Source organism: Eptatretus burgeri, chromosome 1 (assembly GCF_056783735.1).
Source record: "Eptatretus burgeri isolate ZD-2024b chromosome 1, Ebu_testis_v1, whole genome shotgun sequence".
Taxonomy (NCBI): Eukaryota; Metazoa; Chordata; class Myxini; order Myxiniformes; family Myxinidae; genus Eptatretus; species Eptatretus burgeri.
The window spans coordinates 134,091,083-134,114,793 of record NC_140961.1 but is presented as its reverse complement, the minus strand read 5'-3'; the positions used below and the strand labels follow the sequence as shown (position 1 = coordinate 134,114,793).

Below are 23,711 nucleotides of genomic sequence, written 5' to 3'. Positions count from 1 at the left end.
CAATATTTTCATTCAGCACATACTCAACCCCAATTGGTTATAAATTCAATATGGAACCCAAAAATTTGGTTTATCTCCCTGTGTCAGGAAAAAAAACATACACAGAGTAAATGTTAGGATAACCGACCAAGATAATCGTATGATTTATTTTAATGGAGAAGTTATATCCATCAGAATTCACCTACGTGAAGTTTTCCAATAAATAAATACGATGGTTATTGTGAGGAAACACGAGTTGGGAAAATACAAAATAATTACAGGGGATGGGATGTTCTTTTCCCCATACTACAAGGGTGAAGGTATGTATCTTGGTTGAGGATACTATAAACCTAAGAGACAAAGGGGTGCCGGACATCAATTTAGAGGAGATGGGTTAATTGATACTCTAATGGGTATTGGTTCAACTATTCTTAAACATAAAGACCTAATTGGTTCAACTGCTTCTGCTGTGGGAAATGTAGCAGGTGCTGTAAAGAGCATGAAAGATGCCCAAAAGGAATCTCATAAATTACAAGCAATTAAAGAAATTAAGAAAGGCAAAACTCAGTTGTCCCCCGAAGAACGACAGAAAATAATTCAAATACTAGGGTCAGGGTTTCAAAAGTTTTAACATCTTTTTTCCTAAATAAATACAAGTATGGAAGCAATTGATAGTATCTATGATTTGGATGATACTATTATCATCTCAAACTCCACTAAAAAAAGAAGATTACTTCAAGGTAAATGCAATAACTGGAACAGACTGGAATGCAAATGGTACAAAAAGTTTTGAAATAAATAATCAACAAACCTATTTGAATCAATCCGAAAGTTTCTTGTTGTGTAAATTTAAATTCACTAAGGCTGGGAATAACACAAACGCTACACTCGTAAATGATTTCTTCTGGAAAATGTTTGATAGTGTTCGTTTGTACATTGGAACACAAGAAGTTGAAGCGGTTGATTATGTCTCTGCTGTATCTGAAATGATGAAATTTACACTATATACATTCAGTGATAGAATGGGAAAGGGGGCTGTCGAAGGTGTTATTCCTGATATGTCAACGGGAACAACCACAGACCCTGGATATACTCAAAGGAAAGTGTGGTGTACTGGGCCTGCGGGGGCAGGGCGTGATGCGGGGAGCATGGTGGAGTGGTTTTGGAGTGGTCACGTGCTTGCACGGGATATAGGAGTGCGCGCCGCCTGAGGCGTTGTTGTAGCCGTTGTCGTCTGTGGAGCCTGTAGGTCGTGTGGCTGTAGAGTGCATCGAGTACGTAATAAAGTGGAGTTACGGGCATCGTACGCTCACACTCTCGCTCGTGGCAATAAAGCAGGGTTGTGCTATCCCCTCGCTCGTGTCTGCCTTGGCGCACCTCTACCATGACATTACAGAAAGGAGCGTATACTGATGATACAAAAGCAGTTAATAGTTTTACTGTGGCAGTTCCTCTTAAAGGTATATTTGGATTTTGTGATCATGATAAAGTTCTGCATGGTCTTAAAATTAGATTTCAACTACAAAGGAATGATAATGAAAATAGATTACTTTTTGGAGTTGCTAGTGCTTTTGGTGATCAGAATAAATTTGTAATTGATGAAATGAGTTGGTATATTAGTGAATATACTCCTAATCCTAAAACAGAGGAGATGTTGAACAGAAGATTTAACTCAAAGAAACCACTCAGTGTATCATACCTCAAAGAAGATGTCAACACGTTAAACTAAACCAAACCACTTACACGTGGAATTTGAGTGTTCTGGAAGGAAAGCCACGATATCTGTGGATCATTTAAAAAAAACCAGATGGTGATACTGCTACTGATAAGAATAATTCATTGAGTGATAATGCTAAGGTGAAACAACTTCCTGTTTCTCTAGATGGAACATTTTATCCACGAGATATATTGGAAATTAATTGGGAAAAAAATGATTATGCTGAAGCATACAAGTCTTACCAAAAGGTGTGTGAAAGTAATGGAAATAAAGAACCTATTTTGGATATGACAGCATTTAAAAGTTTGTATACAATCTATGCGTTTGACCTGAGTGCTCAAAAGGAAACTATAAAGTCTAATCGAGTGGATACTTCCCTATACATTGAAAGAGGAGAGAGTGAAGAAGTTGATACATATTGTTTGCTTTTGGAAGAAACAGAATTACAGATTAATACAGATAATGGTGTTATGATTAGTCTCACATAATTTTTTGTTAAATAAATGAGTGGCAAAGTACCAACTGGGGTATATGTTAATCAAATCAATCTTCATAAACTATCATCTTGTGTTCAAAATCAAAAGCCTCGTACGATTAACATTAATACATTTCAGAGAAAAGGAGCAGTAAGAATTGATGTTTTGCTCACAAGAGAACAGGTTAAAATCTTGAACGATACTGGCTCACTTAAAATTAAAATGACAAAACCAATGTTGAAAAAATATTCAATAAGAGAGACGAGTGGAGGATTTCTCCCATTTCTAATTCCTTTATTTGCTGGTTTAAGTGCGGTTAAAGCATTGACTTGTGGTATTTCAACAGCGGTGAAAACTGCAAATGAAAGGAAGGCTCAACTCCGGGCTCAAAAAGAATTGGAAAGACATAACAAAGAGTTGGAGAAACAAATTAGTGGAAGTGGTGTAATTGTAGATTTTGCTGAAAAACTTGAAGGTCTGCCTGATAAAGCGAGATTGTTAGTTGGAGATATGCTTTCTTCTATCGCACAAGCAGGTGTAAAATTAACTAAAAGAGGTAATGGATTATATCTTTCGAATAAATAAATGAGCATTGATGAGTGGTTTAAAGAATTTGGAAAGAATACAACATCAAATTTACAACTTGTCAAATATTGTAAGAAATTAAAAATTCATAATGTGGTTATTTGTATGAGAGATGAATTAAGAAACGTGCCTAAGCATACAAAGAATATTATTATGAACTTAGAAGATAATAATGGGAATGGTTCTCATTGGGTTTGTATTTTTAATAGTCAAGACAAATATTATTTTGATAGTTTTGGTCTTCCACCACCTGTTGAAGTCATAAAATTCTTACAGAATGGTGTTTATCAAACATTTCAAGTCCAAGAATTAAATTCCAAGTGTTGTGGTCAATTCTGTCTATATGTGTTATTTCAACTCAACAAAAATAATTTTTTTTATGACATTATTTTTAATCTAATATAAATGACTTATGTTGGTAAAGATGGTTCTATCCTTGGTGTATCCCAAGAACTGGATATTGATTTATCAAATTATTACACAAAGGCACAGGCTGAACGACATAAATATAATATAACCAAAAATATTAATATGAAAAATGCTTATAAATTAAAAAATTATCCAAGCCCGACTGACGCGAATGACTTGGTGAGATTAAGTGATTTATGACAATATATATCCTTAAATAAAACGGCCGTGTATTCCAAAGATACAGAAGTGTTGATTTTATCTCCAAGTCATACATAATTCACAGTTCGAATTAAAATAAATTTTTATAAAGAAGGATGTATCGTTTGTATGAGAATATAACAATTTGGGTATGATATGAATGATTTCGGGTATAATTGGTCATTTAAAATTGACCTACAAGACCTGGAACAATTAAATCAGTCTCGTAAGGAATAATATTATCCACTTGGTATAGAGAATGAGTTTTGTGGAAGCACGATTCGTAAACAACAAATAAAATAATTTAATAAAGGTTAATATAATAATGGTTTTGCCCTAGTTTATATCATGAAAACAGAAAAAACAGGATTATATATAATAAGTAAGGAAATACAAAATGATTTAACTATGGGAAGATGGGGAGGTGTTTCGTGTCATAATATTATTCTAACATATATTTCTAATACATATATGACGGCAAGAAGGCTTCAAGAAAATTATCATTTCTGTGTCCAAGCATACCTTCAAGAAAAGGGTATTCGGTATTTTAATAAATATGTTCTACAACATATCCCCACCCACATTTTCAATAAAATATTGGCATTATGCTGATGTTGATAAACCAACAACTTTGGATTTAATCAGAATGTTAAATAATGAAAAAATTATAAAGTTAAGAAAACGTAAGGCTCTTTTCGAAATTCAAAAGAAATTTTATTGGTTTCCTGTTGTAAAAAAAATTTTTTTGGATATAGGAATAACAAGAAATCCTGATGAATATATGTATGATATTCTATGGGGTGTAAGCGATTCAAGGATAGTAAGGGACGAGGAAAGAGTTGAAGAGAGGGAAGAGGAGGAAAAGGAGAGGAGAGGGAGAAGGAGGAGAGAGAGAAGAAGGAGGAGAGGGAGGAGAGGGAGGAGAGAGAGAAGAGAGAGAAGAGAGAGAAGGAGGAGAGAGAGAAGATAGAGAAGGAGAGAGAGAAGCGAGAGAAGGAGAGAGAGAAGAGAGAGAAGGAGGAAAGAACAAGAATGAATAAATATCAAAATATGGAAACCAGTGAGATGAAAAAAAGATTGGGGGTATTACAGAAAATAACTCAACCCACTGAGGAGGAAAACAAAGAAATGACAAGTCTATTTGCAATATTTTCGATAAGACGATTGTCATCGGCATTCGGCAAGATATTGATTTTAATTCGTTTTTCATTTTTTTCTTTAATAAATGGAGGAGAGAGAGTGAAGGCATTTCTGAGGATTCTTTATGTTTTAAAAATTAAGATTCAAATGTGCATGTTGGAAACTAAAAAGGCTTTTGCACTCTGCAGGAATTTTTCTCATAAATAAATGAGTTATTGTCTCAAATGTAAAAATAAACTAATAATAAAAATATTTCATATATTAAAAGTAAAAATAACAGGGTTATACAAAAAGGTATATGTTCGGTGTGTGGTTCAAAAAAAAATCAATTTATCTCCAAACACAAACCCGGAGGAGATATACAAAAGTTTTTATCATGAAGTAAATTTACAACTACTGGAATACCAGGGGAATTACATCTACCAGGGTATTCTTTCTGTGGTCCAGGCACAAACTTGGATAAAAGATTAGATGAAGCAGACAATGCCAAATCATGGAGTGAGCCCATCAATAGAGTTGATGAAGTGTGCATGAGACACAATATTGATTATGGGAATACCACAACTTTGGAAGAAAAGCATGAAGCCGATAGAGAAATGTTGGATAATTTGTCTCTGATACAAAATCCAACCTTGAGAGAAAAAGTTGATAGGTTCATCGTGAAGAAGATGATCAGTGCTAAATTGAAACTTGGACTTGGCAATTCAAAAAACTTATAAGCTCTAATGATATCATTAAGATTGAAGAGCAATTAGCTGATGAATTACATAAACCAATATTCACAAAGTTTCAGAGAAGGAAGGTTTATTCCAAGGAAGTAGATTATATCTGGTCTGCTGATTTGATTGAACTCAATAATGATCAGGGGTACAAGTATGCTTTAACCGTTATTGATTTGAGGAATAGATATGCGTGGGTTGTCCCTTTAAAAAACAAAACAGGTAATACTCTTATGTTAGCTTTTCAACAGATATTTAATAAAAGTAAGAGAAAACCTAAAAAATTGTGGACTGATGAGGGTAGAGAGTTTTATAACAAGACATTTATGAATTTTCTAAAAATAACAGTATTACATTATACAGTACCTTTAATGAAGGGGTGCAAGTATGCTTTAACCGTTATTGATTTGAGGAGTAGATACGCATGGGTTGTCCCTTTAAAAAACAAAACAGGTAATACTCTTATGTTAGCCTTTCAACAGATATTTAATAAAAGTAAGAGAAAACCTAAAAAATTGTGGACTGATGAGGGTGGAGAGTTTTATAACAAGACATTTATGAATTTTCTAAAAAATAACAGTATTACATTATACAGTACCTTTAATGAAGGGAAGGCCGTTGTTGTTGAACGTTTTAATCGTACCTTAACAGAGACTATATAAAAAAATTCACACAAATCGGTTCACAACAATGGGCATCTTTTATTCACGATATTGTGGATAAGTATAATGACACGATTCACATGTCAACGAATATGAAACCATCAGAAACATTTACAAAATTAAAATATGAAAAAAGTGATTAATGTCAGAAAACCTAAGTTCAAAGTTGGTGATATCGTAAGAATATATAGATGGAAATCTCATTTTGAAAAGGGTTATACGAAATAACGGACGAACGAACTTTTTAAAATTGTTGATGTAATAGATACGGTTCCTTGGACTTACAAGATATATGATTGAGAAGGGGAAGAGATTTTAGGTTCATTTTATTCACAGGAATTACAAAAGACAGAGTTAAATTGAAATTTTTTGACTCCACCCACACAAACCCTACCCGCACAAACCCCACCCCACACAAACCCCACCCACCCAAGCTTCACACAAACCCCACCCCACACAAGCTCCACACACAAACCTCACTCCACACAAGCTCCACCCACATTCATCATATTCACATAATTAGTGATTAGTTAATCAGTTCCCCACACACAACATGTTTATTTAATTTAAAAAATTGTCCACCCATCCATACAAGGTCCACCCGCGCATTCACCCATCCATCCACCCATCCACATCAAACCTCATCCACATTAACCCTGCCCACAGAAGTCCCCTACCCACATAAACCCCTCCCATATAAACCCCTCCCACAAAAGCCGCACCCACACAAGCCCCTCCCATATAAACCCCCACCCACAGAAGTCCCCACCCACACAAGCCCCTCCCATATAAACCCCACCCACACAAGCCTCACCCACACAAGCCCCTCCCATATAAACCCCACCCACACAAGCCCCTCCCATATAAGCCTCTCCCACACAAGCCCCACCCACATAAACCCCACCCACACAAGCCCCACCCCCTCATCCCCTCTTTGTGCCCCCACCTTTGACTCACCACCTCCTCATCCCACTCCCCACCCTTCCCCACACACACACGGGGAGGGGAGGGGGTGGGATGAGGGGGTGATGGGTCATTGGGGGGGCGCACTTCCCCCCCCCTAAATGTCCTTGATTCGCTTTTTGTAGTTAAGAATCAGATAATTGTAAGGAAAGCATTTATAATTAATCAACATTGATAATATTAAATATTCAATTGTAAAAACAGATGATATATCCAAGCAGTCTGCTTCAGATGTCTTGAGTGCCAGGTCAGATTCCTGCAGACGATTAACTTGTGCACTTGTTTCATCCAGACAGGTGTTTAAACTGAAAAAAAAAAATGTGTTAAAACTCAGGAGACATATTGACAGACAGAGACAGATATATAAATGAACACAGAAAAAGCAGATATACATACACTCACACATGCACGTGCACGTGTGTGTTTCTCACCTTGAAGTCGGATCTTACAAGATTATAGGAGATAACAACAATGTCTTCCAGTCGGTAATTATTTCTCTCATTTCTCCCCTGAAAATCCGAATCTCTTGTACAAAATCAGACATCTCTGCCCAGACATCATGTAATTCGGATAATTCATTTTCAACATCGGCGATCAACGATCTTGTTATTGGAGACAATCTGTTGAAAAAAAACCAATGTATATATTAGTCATACAGTGATTTAATTAATAATCAGTTGTTTCACTGTGATTCTCAGAGGAAGAACACAAACAAACTTACCGATATTGTAATGGATTCTCTTCTTCTTCAGACGAAAGATAGATCATGTTTCAATCGTTTCTCAATAGGACAAGATGAGAAAAATTATAAAGCTTTCAGACAAAGTTTACGACTGACGGCTCGTTTATAAAACAACTTGAGGAAGTAAAATTGCGTAATGTTGGAATTTTTCAGGGTGTGTCCACACGGGGAAATGACATTTCGGGCAAGACAGCTCAGCTTGAGAAATGCGTGGGTGATTCATTCCCAAACACTTATCCATTTTTAACACAAAATGAAAATGCTTTGAATGATTTTTGATAAAAGTTACGTTTATTAGCCTGTTAGTGTTCTGATTTAAAATATAACCACGAGGCCTTGTCTCTCACAGAATACTTCCTCATCTTCACGGCACGAACTGAAAACACTTAAAAACCTTCCCCCATTCGTTGGTTCACCTTTGAGTGGAGTAAGAGTCAGAGGGGGAGAGAAAATAATTCTCCTCTTTTTGTTCTAATGGGTCTCGAGTCAGAGAGCTCTCCCTATACATTTGTATGGCAGAAAAAGGGGTATCTTAAAAAATATACAGATTCAAATGTTTTATTTTTAAATATTTTAGATGGGGATTATTGTGCAAAGAAAATGAAACTATTGAAGGAATTTGAGAATGAACAAATCTTTATAGGTTCAATGAGTAAGCTAAACAATATGCATTGGTTATTTGAAAAATAGTGTCCCGAGGCTTACATGTTTCAGATATTTCTTCAGAATCACCTTTAACAAATCACATTACTACTTTACTACTTGAACAAGTCTTTATCTTATTGCATTGGTTATTTGAAAAGTGTCCCTAGGTTAAAAGGGGAGACAAATAAATATACCTTGGGATAAAAAGGGGGTTTATTTTTCGGGAAAAAAAATATGAATCACTGAAAATCCCCATTCATTTACATGGGGAAAAGTGAGCCAGAATCAGTATATTCACCCTACTCAGCATTACACGATTACAGGCTTATGGACAATTTCGGACCAAGCAGCGGAATTTCCCAGGACATGCCGGCTAACACACTGATAAACCAAGATATTCTATTTTTGTAATTTAAATTAATTTTTTGTATTTTTAGAGAAATTTTCACTTAGATGTTGTGGGTTATGATTTGCAAATAAAGGTAGAAAAGTCTGATTTAATGCAATTTAATTCCAGACTTCAAGGCAACAAAAGGTGAAAATTTTGAAAGGGGGTGTAGACTTTCTATAGGCACTGTACATCTTATCACCAATCCAAAATCCATACGCTGTGCCTACAGAGCACAGGTGGTCCATTTCGAAATTCTCTGACCTTAAGCAGCTGAGGAGCATCTCTTACAATTAACAGCAAGATGGTCGCTTCTGAGTCGGGTTCGGGAAATATTTCAGCGATTGGACGTATGTGTGAGTGGAGCCATGCGACCTTCGGTGTTGGAATCTCGGAGGAATTACCAGGAATAGCATTACACTCGGTTAACTACCGGAGCAGCAGGTGGACAATTCCATCAAAAGATATAATGACAAGATTCCTGACATGCCTTCTGCTGGCTGCCATAGTTCCAGAGCAAGTTTTGAGTTTATAGGGAACTAGATTATTTGGCACGCTGAAGTAGTCAAAGAGTTCACTGCGGCCCAGAGACCCATTTGACTGGTCATCCAATGCAGCATAAGTTTTCAGAAAGTTTCAGGATTACCAGCGATGAATACCTTCACAAGACAGATTTTGGAACAGCACTTTCCTCTGGATCCACCACTGCCACAAATGTCCGTACACTGGTTAATCACCAAGGGTCGCTCCTCGCCATGCTTTTGAAACCCATCCGACACTCTCTCGGGGTTTGAAGAATCCCTGGTAAATTGCCTCCCTGCCGGTCCATTGAGGGTAGCACAACTGGCATATGAAATGCTGAGCAATGACAGGTACTGTTGCAGTGAGAACAACGCAATTTTACTTGACACTCCTTGGCTGAATGGTTAGTTGACAGAGCACATCTGGTACATATTTTCCATTGGTGAAGAAGAATGCTTCTGGATTGCATTGTTTTTTCTTTGAATATTCTGCAATGTACAAGAGGATGTTTTGTCCTGTGAATAGGGTAGAATTGCTGCGGATCTTCCATTCGATGAAGAGTGTGCTGATTTACAGAAGGCGACGTGACTGCTGCAGTCGGTCGCTTGACAATCTGTGACAGCAATTCACCCGTGACCTCGGTCTTTCTGACTCTAACCCTTGGACGAGTGTCATGAGTGAAGGCATACATTCTGTCCCTCGTATTGAGTGGAGCTTTCAACTTAGTAGCCAAATAATGTGATCCGTCGTCATATCCCGAGGAAACAATTAGACTGTTAGGTCACTTTGAATCTTTACATTGCGCTGAATGAAGGATGCAAGCATCGAAAAGGTGACATTGTGGGTTTCTTTATAGTTGAAGGTCTCCATCCTCCAAGAATCCACAAGGTCAGGTGGAAGCTTCACTAAGATTGGTTTGAGGAACAGAGATATATCCAAAGCTGCAAGTCCAGGAAGGGAACCATCGTTTTGGGTGGCGTCTATTTCCTCGATGGTGTCACTAAACTTCTGCAATGTTTTGCTGTCATGAGAAGAAACTTGGGGCAAAGTTCTAGCTTGTTCAGCAATGATTGTGTAACTGCTTCATCACTGCCAAATCTTTCTTGAAGGTGATTCCAGATCTGCTCCAAACCGACATTGGGGTTAGAAATGTAGACTCTGTTAACATGCTCTACAAGTGCTTTGGATTCTGAACCATCAGCCATATGTTGAACCGTGAGGTTAAGCTGTTCGTCGGATGCAAGTGGTACTCCTCTGATCATGTTCTGGAAGGCTGCACGCCATGTCCTGAATTTCTCAGGCTTATCGTCAAACACTGAAATCCTATTCGAAACGAAGTCTCGATGAGACAAATAGTTTACATAGTCCTGCATGGCAGGCATCACTGTTGGCATGATTTATGGCTTGACGTCCCAACCCAATAGTCAATGGCTCGACTCTCGTAATGTTGTTTCTGGATGTGTGTTGTGTGTCCTCACATCATATGCGGGTACAGCATGGGTGTACATTGGATTTGGTGAGAAACAACCCGATTGGTTGTCAGTTGTAATCCCACTGGACGGCGACGTAAGATCAGTATACACAGTGGGATACCAAGCGGTCGTAACCGGCGCTGAGTTTGTGACCCACGAGCTCATTCCTGGACAACAACAGGGCACGTTAACACAGTGGGGGTCGATGTGCAACCGTGACACGTACAATTGGAGACAGATGACGACATGAAGGTTGCGTGTAAGACATTAGTGCCTGGCGAGTTTCGTACGATAGACCAGGAGCTGGCATCGTGTTATACTGAACAGACAGAACTTGCCTGTTGGACACGTTTGATGTTGATAAGTTCTCCACGGATGCTGGTGCTGCGGTGTTGATGGCTGGTGAAAGGGGTTCTGTCTGAAATGAGACTGGTTTCAGTGACGTATCTGGGTCAGCACGTACTCGGGTATCTGGTAGAATACCTTCAGTATGGTCTTCAGGTAGTATGGATGGCGGCGAAGACGTGGCATTTCTGGACAACAGCATTCCCACCTTCACAGGTGTAGGTAATCCAGCTGCTGAAATGTTGGCGAATCTGCGACCAACACAGAGCGTCAGACATCGCTTCCTTCGCCACGGCAGTCTCGTGCTCCCGCTTCAGCTGTTTGAGATGCATCTGTTGCTGTGTAGCTTTCGATCGTTGCAGCATCTGTTGCTGCTCTTGCTGTGCCTTTTGCTACTTCAGATCACTCTCTTGTTGTGCGGCCATCAATCGTTGCTGCATCTGTTGCTCTTCGAGTAGCAATTGAGCTTTGTCAAATTTACTACCCATCTCTCTGACAGAGGCCTCAGCTGCTTATGCCTTGGCCTTCAACAAGAGTGAAGACCAGGAAGAGCTGGACGAACCAACAACAGACTGCGTGTGAAGCGAGCTCGACATGGCGGCTCTCGATGAACCACAAGAGCCAGTGACAGACCACGTGTGAAGTAAGCTCGACATCACAGGCTCTTCTTCCTCCCGGCTGAGACGAGCATCGAGTCAGGTTTTTACGATCTTGGAACGGCCGACGTGTCCCGATTTTTAAATAAGAATGCTCCAGGCAGTTCAACCAACACTTGCAGAGGTTTAAATCACTTTTTCTTTATTTAAAACACTCCAAGTGCGTGGGTAAAAACTGTGCTTTGTCCAGATAACCACACGTCCCGTCTGACCAGGGAAGCGCCCGCTCGCCGTCTGCAGCGGCGAAGACACAACACATGGGTGAAGCATAAATATGCATGAAGCAAGCAAGCCATGGATGCAACATAAATATGCATGAGGCAAGACATGGGTGGAACATAAATATGCATGAGGCAAGACATGGGTGGAACATAATATACATTTTACATTCAAACTTGGTGACATCACAAGGGGTAAGAGCTTTCTCTTGTGACACTGTTTTGCCTTGTAATTACTTCCTTTTTGATAATCTTGGTAAACTGCTTTCCAAACTGTCCAATCATGTCTTTCCATTAGTTAGACATAGTGTGTAAGCAGTAGCAGGGAGTTCTGCCCCACCGTTTCATTATGGTTCGACATTAGCTAAGGTTCCACTTATGGTATTGCTCAGCCATTTTGATTGACAGCACTGGAGTGTTGGGAAGCACATGCCTTCTCCAGGGTGATTAATTTGCCGGATTTGGACGCTGGACCCTACCGAAATTAAGCATATTCGATGGTGTCTGTGGTTGCTTAGCAACTCTTCATGCGGCGGGGTTATCTGCGGCTCGTCGGCTATTGGGTCATCGACCGGGAAGTGGGTCCAATAAGTCCCCTCGCAACCACCACGCCAAACCTGAAACGGTACCATTTTTGGCCCCATCTCTCACTGATGAAGAATCACTTCAAAAATTTAACCCTTTAGTACAGTCATAAAACATCCTACACCCATGCAGTCCTGGGGGCCTGGAAGGCCCAGCACATGTAAAAGTGCAAAGTTATTTAAAAAGAAAAGTTGTATTGTTTTTTTTCTTTCTTGTCGTTTTTCAAAGTCGATGTTCTTGGATGTGTATCTGCTCATAAAAGTTGATTCATTGATCCTAATATTTGGAAGAACCCATACAGGTAATGTAAATTTTTTTCTTCAGTTTTAAAACTTTTTTTTTCTCTTTCATGTTGAGGCTCAAGAAGGAGTATTTGCTCAAAAATGTTGATTCACTGATCCTTTTATTTAGAATATATATATATATATTTTTTATTTAGAATATATAACATATTGTTACGGATTTCAGAATCCGGTCTGCTGGATGCATCCACACATCCAGGTCCTCAGACAATTATTTCCTGAAATGAATGTTCAGATTAGCCCCATCCCCATGTCTAATGGGATCTTCAATGTGATGCGTTGAGAAGGGTAAAGGATAGATCCCCTCTCTTATGGGAAGCTTTTTTCTTTACGACAGACAGGTTTACACACATTTCTTTCACGAGCTCTGAAGCCCGCCCCCCATTCTTCCTCAGCAACAATCTTTCGTGAGCTCTGATGCCCGCCTTTTTTGAGAGCGCACGGGTCGTCATGGTAACCGTGCGCCAGTGGGGCGGGGTGAGCTTGGGGCGAACGGCACCCCGCGGAGACGGCCTGGAGATATAAAACGAACGGGAGGTACATTCTGTGAGGAGAAAAGCGGGAGAGAAAAAAGCGGGAGGAAAAACAAAGCCAGGGAGGGAGAAGAGAATGAGAAGTAAGCTTGGGAAGCGAGCAAGAAGCGGGTGTCTGACCAGCGCCAACAACGACACAATTCGTCCTTCACAGTGTTGGGCAAGCGAGCATGTGGTGCGCATGTGGGTGTCTGACCAGCGTCAACAATGAGACAACTCGTCCTTCCCAGGGCTTCGGCAAGCGAGCGTGTGGTGCGCGTGTGGGTGTGAGCAGCGCCGCCAACAAGTGAGGCTCGGGTCGATCACCAACAACACCAGGGTCTAAACCCGTGACAGACGATCTCGGTGCCCTCCAGACTTCGACTGGCTTTCAAGGCTGCCCCACGAGAGGGTGCACGGCAAAGCTGGGTGCTGAGGACGGACGTGACACGCACGCACGCATTTCAGGACGCATCACGGACGACTTTCTGGTGAGCGAGACGATTCTTTCCCCCCACTCCCCCCGAATGATCTGTTGGGTACCCTTGTCTGTGTTTAGCTGTAAGTAAGTCAACCCCCGATAAGCATCTGCTCTTTGTCTCTTTCTTGGCATTTTGATTGATTTTGCTTTGAAATTCATTCTTTATTTACCTCAGAAAAATAAAAAGTTCTTTTTATTTATTTATTTATGATTAATAAATTATTTGTCGATTTCTAACTCGTCCATGTTTGTCCTTTCCTTCCATTGGTCTAGCATTGTCCGAACCGAGATAGACTGGGAGGTAATTACCACAGATTTGACCAAAAAATCGTCGGCACACACCAGCGGTTAAAACACTCGGCCGCCCTAATTAAATTTGAATCGAGATAACATTGGTGCTTTGCCGAGGGCGCACTCCCCGCTCAGGTAACCACGTGACCTCTAGTTAAACGGAATAATTAGACGGTGGACACTGGAACTTGTGGTTGAGTGGGTGGTGTTCGTGGTTTTAAAACAACCCACCGTACCACAACGTTAATTGTGAGTGGTGGCCCCAGGTCCGGCTCTACCGAGGACAACCGGGGATTAATCCCCCTGAGTGACAAGCTGGTGTCTCGGTACCCGTGACTGCAACAATATATATCGACAACATTGTCAAAAACCTGACACCAATGCAGTCCTAGGGCCTGGGAGGCACGGCCATTTTTTCTTTTTTTAACTATTATTCTTTTACTGTGCATACAAAGTTGAGACCAATTGTGAGTATTTGCTCAAAAGAAAGAGTGATTCATTGATCCTTTTATTTCGAAGAGATGTATATGTGTATGATGTATGTATTTTACAAGGTTACGGAAATTTTACAAGGTTACAAGGTTCAATAATTTGAAGATAATGCATTTCAATGACTTTTATTGGCACAAAATAAATGATGATACAAAATTATTTTCAACAATAAAAAATATTTTCATGTTTGCCTTCTTGAAAATGACCAAATAAGTATTTTATAGAAGGCAGTTGTCGCACACAACATGGCTGTGCTCCTTGCAACAAAGGCCATGAGGATTGGAAAGTGAGGGATGTGTAATATGTTATGAATGAAGATTTTCCCTCAAACATGAATGAAATCTTTTTTATATGTATGCCACAGACTTATTTGTAAGTTTTAGGAGCATAGAATGATGCTCATGCAAAAAAAATTATACGACATAGTTATAGCAAAACAAAAACCTTGCCGGGCCTTCGAGGCCCCATCCCTGCATCTAAGGGTAGACGCTTGTATCTCCATCTGGATCCACATCTTCACCAAAATCTAATCAATTCGGCCTTGTCACACACCCAACCTGCCCACCAATTTCATCTGAATCCATCCCCAACGTTTTGAAATAGCTTGCCGACAGACAGACAGACAGGTGAAGTGAAAACATAACGTACGTCCACCTTCGGTGGTGGAGGTAACTAGAACGGCATTCAGTGGAGCACATACCTCCGCCGGGCTGAACAGTTTACATTTTGTATCCCACTGATAGATCCGATCTGAATCTGGACCTGAACCAAAATCGAATCCACTTCTTCTTTTCACTTAGCAAACTCATCCACCAAGTTTTGTCAAAACTCGTCCACAACTTTTTGAGATATGCTATATTTCATTTTTGGCCACATATCTCAATGGTGAAGAATCACTTAAAAAAAAATTAAAATATTCTCGTACCTGGATCCGGATCTTCGCCGAAATCGAAGCAATTCATCCTTGTCAAACGGCAAACATGTCGATCAAGTTTCATCCGAATCCATCTCCAACTGTTTCGAGATATCGTGCTATGTATAGTTTTTAACCCCATCTCTCAATGGTGAAGAATCACTTAAAAAATTCTCTGATCTGGATCGGATTTGGATCTTCACCAAATTCTGATCAATTCTTCCACGTCACACATTCAACCTGTCCATTAAGTTTTGTACGAACCCGTCCATAACTTTTTGCGATATCATGCTATAAATTGTTTTTGTCCCTATCTTTCAATTCAATGTGGTGAAGAAACACTTTCAAAAAAAATTCTCGGATCCGGATCTGGATTCGGATCTTCACCAAAATCGAATTAATTATTTCCTGTCAAACACCCAACCTGTCCACCAAGTTTCGTCCAAATACATCCACAACTTTTTGACATATCCTGCTCACAGACAAACAGACAGATAGACAAGGATGAATACATAACCTCATAACCTTCTCTGTGTCTCCAATCTGACTACCAATCCCAACTCTGTCTTCCCCTCCCCCATTCTTCTTCAAAGCCTCAACCCCCTCTCCCAATTCTGTCCCTTTTCTGACCTTCACTCCATCTCTCTGTCCTCCCCTCCTTTTTTCTTCTTCAAGTCCTTAACCGTTCTCCATCAATCCCCAAGTCCACCTCCCCCCCCTACCAACCCCAAGTCCTCAACTCCCCCCTCAAAGCCTCAACCTTCGTCTCCAAACTCTGTCCCCTCTCTGCTCCCCACATCCCAACTCTCTTTTCTCTCCTCCCCTTTTCTTCTACAAGTCCTCAACCCCCTCCCAACCCAACATTCCTCAAAGTTTTATTCTCGGGATTTGTAAAGATCTTCATCCGAATCCAAATGGACTTATGGGGACTGCTCTTGAACGACTCATGCACCCATTCAACATCCTCACGACTTATGCTTGCCGGCGTGCCCCCTTCCTCTGCAGTGTACTACTAGTCTACTAAAATGCTAGATTAACTCGATTGCTAAAAATGCTAGATTGACAGTATGCTACTAAATTTTTTTAAAATTAACTTCCAGCTGGAGTGGCAATCTGTGATTGATACAGAAGCTAAAGTGTCAGCAGCTTCACTGCTCTCTGCGGTGCCATGGGCCAGCCATTTTTTGGCATTCCCGGCCAACCCCTGGAAAGGGAATCCATCCACGGACGTGTTTCTGTCACTCCTGGTGATGTGTATACTGTAGATGACAATGACAGACATCCTGGTGGTGATATAGTGCCTGCCCTACTGTTCTTTCCTTCCTAATACTAGGAGTGGTGACAACTTTCAATTAGAAGCCATTTTGTTTCCATGGAGCACGATGCCACCGAACCTGTGACACGCGATGTGCCAGTTTTCCAATCAACCTGTTTTTCTCTGGCCCAACAAGGAAGATTATATTACTTTGTTCTTTATTTTTTTCGTTCTTCCAACATGTCAGAATAACCATCCAATCAGAGAGGATTGATTTCACCTTAAAACATGTCACAGAAACCGAGACGAAATGAAGTGCAATGTGTGAGTATGAAAAGATTCACACACAGATGGCGTGCCTAGTTTGAGGTGTACAGAACGAGTGAGTATAACAAACGCACAGGTAGTGACAGAATGCAGAAATTTCAAGGAAATGGAAGAAAGAAAGTGAAAGAGAGAAATGGAGGCACACCATTCACACAAGATGCGCACACCATCACGAGAGAAGAGAATTAGACAAAGATAACAACTGTGAGTGAAAAAAAGAGAAAGAACTTGGGAAGATTGATGAGATTGATTGAGAAGATTGATTGAGAAGGTGGATTGATTGATTAACTGAGAAGGTTGATTGATTGATAGATTGATTGATTGATAGATTGAGAAGGTGGATTGATTGATTGATTGATTGATTAACTGAGATGGTTAATTGATTGATAAGGTTGATTGATTGATTGATAAGATTGATTAACTGATAAGGTTGATTGATTGATTGATAAGATTGATTGATTGAGAAGGTTAATTGATTGAGAACATTGATTGATTGATTGATTGAGAACATTGATTGATTGATTGAGAACATTGATTGAGAAGGTTGATTGATTGAGAACATTGATTGATTGATTGAGAAGGTTGGTTGATTGATTGATTGAGAAGGTTAATTGATTGAGAACGTTGATTAATTGAGAACATTGATTGATTGATTGAGAACATTGATTGAGAAGGTTGATTAATTGAGAACATTGATTGATTGATTGAGAACATTGATTGAGAAGGTTGATTGATTGAGAACATTGATTGATTGATTGAGAAGGTTGGTTGATTGACTTATTGAGAAGGTTAATTGATTGAGAACATTGATTGATTGATTGATTGAGAAGGTTGATTGATTGAGAACATTGATTGAGAAGGTTGATTGATTGAGAACATTGATTGATTGATTGAGAAGGTTGATTGATTGAGAACATTGATTGATTGAGAACATTGATTGATTGATTGATTGAGAAGGTTGATTGATTGAGAACATTGATTGAGAAGGTTGATTGATTGAGAACATTGATTGATTGATTGAGAAGGTTGATTGATTGAGAACATTGATTGATTGATTGAGAAGGTTGGTTGATTGATTGATTGATAAGGTTGATTGATTGAGAACATTGGTTGATTGAATATGTGCTCTGCCTGAAGGCAGGTCCTTGGCTGCTTGTCAAGGGTGATACTGGGTGGTTTGCCTTCCCAGCAGTTAATCAGGGCAGGAATTTGTAATTTGACAAGGATGCCAGTGATAGCTCACCTACTCTTGGTGAAGGGATCTTAAACATCCACCAACTAATGACAGCACACGGGACACCCGGCTTAACGTCCATCCAAGGGATGGCACGCACACCGATGAATCATCCGACCTGTGAAACACGAGGATGAGAGTTTATAGCTGGGTCGGGATTCGAACCCAGGCTAGACAGCTGAGAGGCGAGTGTGCGAACCTCAAGGATATCTATGAGCCCCGACAATATGATTAGAGCACCACACCTACACGTACACACACGGGACCACAACTTACCTGGCACAGCAACGATCTCAAAGTCGGTTTCCATGACAACCGAATAACTTCATTTCCCCCATTTTTTCCCCCTTTCATCTATGCATTGTGAAATCCTTCTCGATCGATTGATGCATCCGATCATTTTTGAATCATCATTCATCATTCAATGAATCATCATTCAATGAATTGAAAGAATCATCATTCAATGAACCGCCGATGGATACAAAATGGCGCCCATGAGCCACGTGACCGTAAGTTTCCGTGACACGTCACGTCCCTCCCCCCCAAATAAAATGACGTAGTTGAACCGAGACGGAAAATTCGTGTCATTAATGCACCACGGGCACGATGGGCCAAATGACCTCGTGCATCAAAGTTCCTTGTAAATCGTCACAAATTGACATTTAAAATCTAATTTAGGATCTACTGCGACGTATACCGTCACGTTGCTGATATAATCTACCGCACAAATGTTTCCAACAACGTGAATCGGCCATCACAACTAAACGAACTCCGTCTTCAACAACCGCTCGACCGACTTTTTCGTAACTCCCATAACCACGCCCACTCATCCCGCTTCACCCAATCACCGCACGCGTCCCCTCTCGACGTTTCCCATTCCCACCACTCAGGAGTCGTCCTGAGTGACGCGTTCGCCCCGCCCTCCCAACCCCCAGCTCATGAGGGCGCAGCGCCGTGCGCATGCGCGGAAATGGCGTTTTACGGCAGTAACAGCGATATGGTGACGTCTAAGTCTCAGGGAGGTGAGGATTCCGTATTCGGTTCCATACTCGGCAAATCACGCTCCAGCGCCACATCTTCGCGCCGGGTGGACTCTCGGGAGCCGTGGGCCGTGCAGAGCGAGCCGTGGGCCGAGCGGCGGAGCCGTTCGTCCGCGCCGCAAACAAAGGCTCAGATGTCGGATCGCCATTACGGCGCCGGTCCGCCTTGGGCACGGCGCGCGTTCCCACTGCCTAATTGAACCGAGTCTGGGGCGTCTCGGAACCGTTTCGCGCGGGTTCTCTTTATCTCCCGACGTGCGGCCCGTTGTTAATCGGACAGGTTTTTTTTTTTTTTAAACTCCATTTTTCTCTCCGTTCTCGTCCACACCGCCATTACACTGGAAGCCTTATCGTGTTGATCTTGAATCTGTGGTCGTGGTACCGACCGAGTGATCCGCACCCCGTGGTACATTGATTGAGGATACGAGAAATGGACGCGAGAGGAGGCCATTTGACCCGTCGTGCCTGTGCTACGACTACGTCACATGAATCTGACCTCCAGTTTATCGATTCAGTTTCGCTGGTGGGGAAGAGGGGGGAGAACTGTGGGGGAAGAGGGGGGAGAACTGTGGGGGAAGAGGGGGAGAACTGTGGGGGAAGAGGGGGAGAACGGTGGGGGAGAACGGTGGGGGAGAACTGTGGGGGAAGAGGGGGAGAACTGTGGGGGAAGAGGGGGAGAACTGTGGGGGAAGAGGGGGAGAACGGTGGGGGAAGAGGGGGGAGAACGGTGGGGGAAGAGGGGGGAGAACGGTGGGGGAAGAGGGGGAGAACGGTGAGGCAGGGCAGAGGGGGAGAACGGTGAGGCAGGGCAGAGGGGGAGAACTGTGAGGTGGGGGAAGAGGGGGAGAACTGTGAGGTAGGGCAGAGGGGGAGAACGGTGAGGCAGGGCAGAGGGGGAGAACGGTGAGGCAGGGCAGAGGGGGAGAACGGTGAGGCAGGCCAGAGGGGGAGAACGGTGAGGCAGGGCAGAGGGGAGAACGGTGAGGCAGGGCAGAGGGGGAGAACAGTGAGGTAGGGCAGAGGGGAAGAACGGTGAGGTAGGGCAGAGGGGGAGAACGGTGAGGTAGGGCAGAGGGGGAGAACGGTGAGGCAGGGCAGAGGGGGAGAACGGTGAGGCAGGGCAGAGGGGGAGAACGGTGAGGCAGGGCAGAGGGGGAGAACGGTGAGGCAGGGCAGAGGGGAGAACGGTGAGGCAGGGCAGAGGGGGAGAACGGTGAGGCAGGGCAGAGGGGGAGAACGGTGAGGCAGGGCAGAGGGGGAGAACGGTGAGGCAGGGCAGAGGGGAAGAACGGTGAGGCAGGGCAGAGGGGGAGAACGGTGAGGCAGGGCAGAGGGGGAGAACGGTGAGGCAGGGCAGAGGGGGAGAACGGTGAGGCAGGGCAGAGGGGGAGAACGGTGAGGCAGGGCGGAGGGGGAGAACGGTGAGGCAGGGCGGAGGGGAGAGAACGGTGAGGCAGGGCGGAGGGGGAGAACGGTGAGGCAGGGCGGAGGGGGAGAACGGTGAGGCAGGGCGGAGGGGAGAACGGTGAGGCAGGGCGGAGGGGGAGAACGGTGAGGCAGGGCGGAGGGGGAGAACGGTGAGGCAGGGCAGAGGGGGAGAACGGTGAGGCAGGGCAGAGGGGGAGAACGGTGAGGCAGGGCCGAGGGGAGAACGGTGAGGCGGGCCGAGGGGGAGAACGGTGAGGGGGCAGAGGGGGAGAACGGTGGAGGCAGGGCCGAGGGGGAGAACGGTGAGGCAGGGCAGCGGGGGAGAACGGTGAGGTAGGGCAGAGGGGGAGAACGGTGAGGCAGGGCAGAAGGGGGAGAACGGTGAGGCAGGGCAGAAGGGGGAGAACGGTGAGGCCGGGCCGAGGGGGAGAACGGTGAGGCAGGGCAGAGGGGGAGAACGGTGGAGGCCGGGCCGAGGGGGAGAACGGTGAGGCAGGGCAGAGGGGGGAGAACGGTGAGGCAGGGCAGAAGGGGGAGAACGGTGAGGCAGGGCAGAAGAGGGAGAACGGTGAGGCAGGGCCGAGGGGGAGAACGGTGAGGCAGGGCCGAGGGGGGAGAACGGTGAGGCAGGGCCGAGGGGGAGAACGGTGAGGCAGGGCCGAGGGGGAGAACGGTGAGGCAGGGCCGAGGGGGAGAACGGTGAGGCAGGGCCGAGGGGGAGAACGGTGAGGCAGGGCCGAGGGGGAGAACGGTGAGGCAGGGCCGAGGGGGGAGAACGGTGAGGCCGGGCCGAGGGGGAGAACGGTGAGGCAGGGCCGAGGGGGAGAACGGTGAGGCAGGGCCGAGGGGGAGAACGGTGAGGCAGGGCCGAGGGGGAGAACGGTGAGGCAGGGCCGAGGGGGGTGAACGGGGAGGCAGGGCCGAGGGCGGAGAACGGGGAGGCTGGGCCGAGGGGGGAGAACGGTGAGGCAGGGCCGAGGGGGGAGAACGGTGAGGCAGGGCCGAGGGGGCTGAACGGTGAGGCAGGGCCGAGGGGGGAGATCGGTGAGGCAGGGCCGAGGGGGAGAACGGTGAGGCAGGGCCGAGGGGGAGAACGGTGAGGCAGGGCCGAGGGGGAGAACGGTGAGGCAGGGCCGAGGGGAGAACGGTGAGGCAGGGCCGAGGGGGCTGAACGGTGAGGCAGGGCCGAGGGGAGATCGGTGAGGCAGGGCCGAGGGGGAGATCGGTGAGGCAGGGCCGAGGGGGAGATCGGTGAGGCAGGGCCGAGGGGGAGATCGGTGAGGCAGGGCCGAGGGGGAGATCGGTGAGGCAGGGCCGAGGGGGAGATCGGTGAGGCAGGGCCGAGGGGAGATCGGTGAGGCAGGGCCGAGGGGGGAGATCGGTGAGGCAGGGCCGAGGGGGAGATCGGTGAGGCAGGGCCGAGGGGGAGATCGGTGAGGCAGGGCCGAGGGGGAGATCGGTGAGGCAGGGCCGAGGGGGGAGATCGGTGAGGCAGGGCCGAGGGGGGAGAACGGTGAGGCAGGGCCGAGGGGGGAGATCGGTGAGGCAGGGCCGAGGGGGGAGATCGGTGAGGCAGGGCCGAGGGTGGAGATCGGTGAGGCAGGGCCGAGGGGGAGATCGGTGAGGCAGGGCCGAGGGGGGAGATCGGTGAGGCAGGGCCGAGGGGGGAGAACGGTGAGGCAGGGTAGAGGGACATGATCAAGGTACACACCCAGTGAGCCCCCACTCGGCGGCTAACCAGTGTACCTACGTAGTAACTATTTGTGGTCGATGAACTCATGTCGTAGATTAACCAAAGTAAGCCTCACTTCTAGTATTTTAACTGATGTAGTGGATTAACCGATGTACCGATCTAGTAATACCAATTTGTGATAGATTAACTAATGTTGTGGTCGATTAACCAACGTACCGATTTCAGTAATCCTCACTTGTAGATTTATAACTAATTATGTTGTAGCTGGCCAACGTACTGACCTGGTATTCCTCGCTTGTGGTGCATCGAACAATGTACCAACCTTGTTATCCCTGTTTGTGGTGGATTAACTAATGTGGTCGATTAACCAAGTACTGACCGAGTAATCCCCATTTGTGGTAGATTAACTAATGTTGCCATAGATTAACTGATGTATCGACCTAGTTATCCCCGTTTGTGGTGGATGAACCAATGTACTGACCTAGTCGCCACCACTTGGGGTAGATTAACCAACAAACGTACCCAGTGATTTCCACTTGTAGATTAACCAACATACTGACCCTGTGATACCCAATTAGGTTTAACTAATGAACTGACCTGGTGATCCCCACATGTGGTAGGTTATGCAACATACTGACCCTCTGATACCCACTTGCATTGAATTAACCTACATACCGACACAGTGATTCCCACTTCAGGTAGATTAACTAGCACATTCACTCGGTGATCCCCACTTGTGATAGATAAAAACCGATTCTATGATACCCACTTGTCGTAAATTTACCAAAACACTGACCCGGTGATCCCCACTTCAGGTAGATTAACTAGCATACTGACTCGGTGATCCCCACTTCAGGCAGATTAACTAGCATACCGACACAGTGATTCCCACTTCAGGTATATTAACTAGCACACTGACTTGTAGATTCATACCGATTCTGTGATACCCAATTGTCGTAAATTTACCAAAATACTAACTCTGTGATCCCCACTTCAGGTAGATTAACTAACATACTGACTCTGTGATCCCCACTTCAGGTAGATTAACTGGCATACTGACTGTGATCCCCACTTCAGGTATATTAACTAGCATACTGACTCGATGATCCCCACTTCAGGTAGATTAACTAACATACTGACTCGGTGATCCCCACTTCAGGAAGATTACCTGGCATACTGACTGTGATCCCCACTTCAGGTATATTAACTAGCATACTGACTCGGTGATCCCCACTTCAGGTAGATGAACTGGCATACTGACTTGGTGATCCCCACTTCAGGAAGATTACCTGGCATACTGACTGTGATCCCCACTTCAGG

At 44.1% G+C, this 23,711-nt stretch overlaps 2 protein-coding genes across 5 annotated transcripts in view; both read left to right on the top strand.

Moving 5' to 3' along the window:
• Positions 1-23,711, top strand: part of LOC147035473 (uncharacterized) — a 270,907-nt gene that overhangs the window by 112,129 nt on the left and 135,067 nt on the right. The gene's annotated exons all lie outside the window — the stretch shown is intronic.
• Positions 19,118-23,711, top strand: part of LOC147035476 (uncharacterized) — a 30,830-nt gene continuing 26,236 nt past the window's right edge. For 2 of the 3 annotated variants that reach the window (XM_085899073.1, XM_085899063.1), the window contains exon 1: positions 19,118-19,252. In XM_085899073.1, coding sequence (XP_085755199.1) covers positions 19,201-19,252 — 52 coding nt within the window. In that variant the 5' untranslated portion in view covers positions 19,118-19,200. The remainder of the gene's footprint in view (positions 19,253-23,711) is intronic. The other variant, XM_085899059.1, reaches the window with a different exon arrangement.